At 48.1% G+C, this 6,000-nt stretch overlaps 1 protein-coding gene across 1 annotated transcript in view; it reads right to left on the reverse strand.

Annotated features, from left to right (window-relative positions):
- Positions 1-5,104, reverse strand: part of LOC308268587 (chondroitin sulfate proteoglycan 4-like) — a gene marked incomplete at both ends in the record, with an annotated part of 84,178 nt that extends 79,074 nt beyond the window's left edge. Inside the window, one exon of the mRNA XM_080703706.1 lies at positions 5,038-5,104. Coding sequence (XP_080559832.1) covers positions 5,038-5,104 — 67 coding nt within the window. The remainder of the gene's footprint in view (positions 1-5,037) is intronic.
- Between the last annotated feature and the right edge of the window lie 896 nt (positions 5,105-6,000).

The raw sequence follows: 6,000 nt of genomic DNA on the forward strand, positions 1-6,000 counted from the left end.
GTAAAACAAACAAACAACACCTCATCACAAACATGCTCTGGGAGGCCCAGGCCCATCCTCCTTTATTTACAGAAACTAGATCTCAAAAGGAAAAATTTGAAAAGTCTCTGCCACAAAATTCAGGTTCATTAAATTTAGGTCAGGGTAGAAAGTCAATGAACCAAGATAAATTTGCTTCAGGGCTGCAGGGCAGGCTGTCAACCTGATGTTTAGCAGCTGGAGCAAGGGAGGCTCAGGCACCACATCTCTCTGCTTGCCATGTTGTTGATGCTGTTGGAGGCAGGTGAGCAGAAGAGGCTGGCATGTCCAGGCCCACTGTGAAGACCTAAACCTTGGCTACTAGGTAGAGTCAAAGCAATCTACAACCCTAGACCTCTTGCCAATAGATACAGTCCACCAGGTTCTTAACTAGCCACTCACTTTCCAAATAGTAGCCTCCACACAGATTGCTCTGGGTTAAGACCATAGATTACAAGAAAAAAAATAGTAGATAACCTGCCCTTGCCTCCTGTCAATGCAGGACTCCTGGTGTCTTGTGTATGGCTGTGCAGACTGTGCCCAGCCCAACTCCAGGAAGCGCCAATCCTCTCATCCCTGGTGCCCTGGAATTGTCAGTGAAGCAGTACTGGTCCCAGGCTTCCCCTGGTTGAGCTGATAACACCTACTAGTGCAACAGAGTCAGCATTCTGCCCTAGATGCTATACTTGTGGCATCTGTATGTTTCTATTTGCTCCCCTAGTAAGATGGAGATTTCCAGGCTCCAGCCTCAGGCACCGGGTTCAGTGCTAGAGCCAGGCTCCCTCCTCAAAGGGCAAGAACCTTCCTAAAGCTGTCAGCCTGAAGCCGACAGCTCTTCTAACCCTTCATTTCTCTCTAATGCCAACTGCCATCTTATACCCCTGTCAGTTATTTGGCCCTTTTACTGGGACATAAACACCTTAGATAACTTCCCTATTGATCCTTTAAGAAATGATCACAACTTCAGTGACTTAAAACAACCCACATTTATTATCTTACAGAGTCTAGAGGTCAGAAGTGTGAAAAAAGTCCCACTGAGCTAAAGTTGAGGTATCTTCAGAGCCTCCTGAAGGCTCTGGAGAACATCTGTTGCCAGGCCTTCCCACCTGCACATCTTGCTCTGTGGCCCCAACCAGTAATCACATCACTCCTTCCCCTGCTTCCCTGTCACATCCTCTTTGACTCTGGCCCTCCCGTCTCCCTCTTACATTAATCTTACATTACTCTTACATTAATCTCCTTGTGATTACATTTAGGGCTCTCCCAGATAATTTAGGATAATTTCTCCATCTCAACTCCTTATTTTAATTACATCTGCAAAGCCCCTTTTGCCATGTAAAGCAACATACTCCCATATTCTTGGAATTAGAATATGAACATCTTTGGGGGAGGAGGGATACTGTCTTCCTACCATACTCCCTAAAGGCAGTCTGTCATTCAGTCCCCTATATTTATGAGCACTTATTATTTGTAGGTTATTGAAGATACTGAGGTCAATAGGCAGTAGTAGTATTGGTAAAGGGTCTCGAGCAAAGGTGGTGAGGATTTTTTTTTTTATGTACCATACTGCCCTATCTTAAAAGAAAATATTAAAACTAAGGTGTGTGTGTGTGTGTGTGTGTGTGTGTGAGAGAGAGAGAGAGAGAGAGAGAGAGAGAGAGAGAGAGAGAGAGACTGAGGATGGAACTGAGGGGCATTCTACCTTCAAACTACACTCTAGCCCTATTTTTTATTTTTTAATTTTGAAACAGGGTCTCACTGAGTTGCAAAGGGCCTCATTAAGAAGCTGAGGCTGTTTGTGAACTGTGATCCTCCTCTCTCAGTCTCCCAAATGATGGGATTACAAGTGTGCGCCACCACACCCAGCTAAAACCAAGAGATTTTAAATAAAACCCTGAACTTGTTGGCTTCTTTAGAAATCAGATGTTTAGACCACTCTAGAACTCAATTACTCCACAGCATGGCAGCTGTGGATGCTCCAACCACATGGTCACTACCACTTTGTGTCACCTCCTGTCACACCAACTGCTGAGTGGCCCCCTGTGACTCTGAAACCACGTGGATTTGGAAAACTGCAGCTTTGGGGTAAAATGATAAAGGAGGTGCTGACATACGTACTGCAGAGCCAAACAAAAAAAATATTAGGATTTCTGTGGTGGTTGTCATCTTAAGAAAAAGAGGTAGAAGAGGAGAGGGAAAGTGGAGGAGGAAGAGAAGGAGGGAGAAGAGTGAGGAACTTGAGTTTTTCATCCTAATTTATGGGCCAACTGGCATCCCATCTTAGTTGACATGTAGAGTGGCCACCTATCTCACCAATTGGGTGCACACATCTCCTAATGGAAGAGAGAAAGCTCTCTGATGCAGAAAGTTGAGTATGGTACCCAGGCAGAGGCACACCACACGCAGGTTTCCTGGTTAACTAGGTTTGCCAACTATATTATCTCACTATATCTAAATAAGTCCTCACAAAAAGCATCAAGTGTGATATGGTTCAGATGCAGTTTGTCCCCCAAGGTTCATATGTTGGAAGCTTTGTGTGGTGATGCTAAGAGGTGGTGTGACCTTTAAAAGGTGGAGCCTAGTGAGAGAGGCTATTAGGTTATTTAGGGTATCACTCTCAGAAGAGGTTAAGGTAGTTTTCGTGGGACCTGCTTAGTTCTGGAGAGAGAATTGTTATAAAAGAACATGACTGGCCCCTCCTGGATCTGTCTTTGGTTTCCTTCCTCACTATGTGGCTTCTCCTGCACGTGCTCCTGCCACGGTGCCCAACTGCCATGAGGCCCTCACCAGAGTTCAAGCAATGCTGTTTCAGCTTCCAAAAACTTTCAGCCTCCAAAACTCTAAGCGAAATATACCTGTTGTATTCAGGTATTTTTTATAGCAAACAGACTAATATGGCATGCTTTTAAAATCTCTGCAAACAAACCAGAGGTAAAGACATACAAATAACGGCAGGAGCAGTGAAACAAAGGAATGAGCAGTGCTGGCACTTCTCCTGGAGAAGCTCCTCACCAGTCTTGCCAAAAGCAAAGGTAATAATCTACGAGTGAGCGCAGACAAGAAGGTAGCTGAACTCAGGAATCATTTAACTATCCATCATGTGGATCTAGTGTTCTATGTCTGCTATACCTTGAGAAAGTGGCTAGTGACAGTAGAATACTGACTAACCAATAGATACACACCCAGGGCATATGATAAAGATACTTTTACTGAGACTATACCTTTTGGCCAGAAAAGGTGGCTTCCCATTGTAGTGCGGCTTGCCCACCCAGGTATACATAACCCTCTGTCCTTCAAGAACTGGCAGCAGAGCTCATCTAAGCATAAAACAGTTAGACTCGTCAAGGAAACAACCTGAATCATACCAGAAGATAAACAGGAAAACTAAATTCAGACCACACATCTGGCTACTAAAGAAATTTCTCCCAAGTACTCCAAAGTAGATTTCGATAAGACTTTGGAACACAATATTTGTCACACAAATAAGGGCTATGAATGAAGATGCATGTTAAAGTCTGTGTTGCAGAATTCTTTACTCAGTAGCACTCCTTAATCTCCATTCTTTGCCCATAAGTGGATAGCTAACCTATTGGCTCTCAGACCCTTTAACTGCATGAAGGAGAGGGATAGACCTGAGGGAAGGTGGCTAATGAGCAGGGAAGGGTGGCAGTGAGTGTTTATTGAGAGTTCTTAGGCTGCCAGGTTGTCTTACATAGTATTTTATTCAAGCCTCTCTGAAGGAACTATTATTTCACCTTCACAAAGGTAAAATCAAGAGCCAGAAAAGTAATTTGCCCACAATACTCTGAGAATAGAAGACAGCATCAAGATTGAAGCCCTAGTCCATCTGACTCCCAAACCATGGGCTTCCCATCATCCTAAACTGACCATCTGGATTATGGGCTTCTTGCCCATCTCTACCCAGTCTGTCCAGAGAGGCCATCCACTGCCCTCCTGGCTCTCCCTGGCCTACCACCCACACTTTCCTTTTGAAAGCCAGAGTCACAGCAGGGCAGGCCTCCAGGCCCTGGCCAGGCCACCCTGGGAACCAGGGAAGAAAGGAGGAAGAGGAGGACCCAGGAGGGAAAGAGAAAGGTAAGGGAAGGGCAGAGATGGGGACAGAACTGGCCCCTCTCCGACCCTACCAAGGTCAGGGGCAGGTCCTCTTCTGCCCTGCTGGGCCATGGCTGGAGCACTACTCCAAAGCTGCCCACTCAGCAGTTGTGGGAAGCAGTGGCTTTTTGGCTATGCCTACAATTAAGTAAATAAGTCTTCAGAATTTAATCCGAGTATTACAGAAATACAAGCCTCTGACTTAAAATGCGTTGCTTTTTTCAAAAAACTCTGAGTCTTTTTTTAAACTGAATTCAAATTCAAAGAGTCATGAAGGATAGGAAGGCCCGAGTACAGAAAAAAAAAAAATCATGTAAAAATCTAATTATATTCCTATTAGTAATCGTCAACGTCTGAAAAGATATGTACAATATTTCACCATAGAAATGTAAAACATTTCTGCGCACTGGGCCCTAGAACATTAAACTCACATAAGAAGGGGCTTATGGGACTTTGAGCCAGTGATCAAAGGGGCCAGTTTAAGGCCCCCAAAGCCTTAAAGGTCATAAACCCATGGAGTAACTCTTGCCAAGGCTGGGTAAGGGGTAAAAGTAAAAAGGATCAGAACAGAAGGCAGCCTGAGTCCTGGAGTTCTTTACTCTGCTTGTGAGAGTGCGATCCCGGGATCTACTTTAAAAAGGTCCTGGGAGGCCCCCAAGGAGGCTGGGACCCCCGCAGAAGGGATCGGATCGGGTGGGCTGGAAGTTTTGCAGGGCCTAGCTCTCCTCCAGGGCCGCCAGCTCAGGAATGCAGGGTCTGAGAGCCACGTCCAGGTCGCGGAGAGACGAGGCAGGCCCAGCAAGCGAGTCCCGGCCCCAGCACCGCGGCTCTCCCCGCCCCGCCCTCCCCTCCGCGGCCACCCTCTCCGCGCGGGCCGGGAAGGACCGGGAAAAAGTGGGGGCGTACCTCCGAGCGCCCCGCAGAGCCCCAGGCAGGCGGCGAGCAGGACCAGGCAGCGAGCCCCGAGCCCCATCCCTGCGCCGCGCCCCCCGGCTACCTGCGCCCGCCCCCAGCCCGGCCCCGGGGCGGGGAGAGCCCGGGCCACTTGCAGCTGTCGAGCCCCATCAGCGGCCGCCGGGTCCGCGGGGTGGGACTTTCCCCTGGCCCTGGAGAAAGAGGCTGGCCTGGGCTCCAGCCCCAAGGGGGGCAGAGCACCCAAGATCTGCAATGGAGAGAGAGTGTGTGCGAGTGTGTGTGTGTGTGTGTGTGTGTGTGTGTGTGTGTGTGTGTAAGAAAGAGAGAGAGAGAGAAGAGAAGTACAAGAAGGAGGGGGAGGGAAGCAAGATGAGGTGAAGGAGGACAAAGAAGAAAGGAGGAAAAGGAGAAGGAGGAGAGGAAAAGGAAGAGAAGAGGAGGAGGGGAGGAAGAGGAGGAGAGGAGAGAAGGAGAGGGAGGAGGAAAGGGAGGAGAAGGGGGAGAGGGAGGAGGGAAGGGAGGAGGACAGGGAGGAGGAGGAGAGAGGGAGGAGGAGGAGGACAGGGAGGAGGAGGAGAGGAAGAGAGAAGATGGGGCATCAGGCTGGTGGAGTTGGTCTGAGAAGGAAGGATTCTTGCAGGATCCCATCCTGGCCTTAAAGCAGTGGGCTCCCCTGACCAGGGTGCACTTCAGGCTGGCAGGGAGTGGTTGATCTGTTGCTGTATTCCCCAGTGTATGCCTGGTTCACAGGTGTTTGTAAACTTGTGTCCAATGAGAGAAAAAATGGGATCCCGGAAGGCGGGCTAAGCCTTCCTTCTCAAATGTGAGCCTTATTTCTGTTTCTTTTAAAGCACAGTCCCTATATTAGATCGTTGACTTTTTGGAGCAACTACCTACAGGAAGAATCAAAGCCCAAGAGTCAACATGTTGTCATTGTGACCTCCCGTGTTTGGG

Source organism: Muscardinus avellanarius (assembly GCF_963383645.1).
Source record: "Muscardinus avellanarius genome assembly, chromosome: 1".
Classification (NCBI taxonomy): domain Eukaryota; kingdom Metazoa; phylum Chordata; class Mammalia; order Rodentia; family Gliridae; genus Muscardinus; species Muscardinus avellanarius.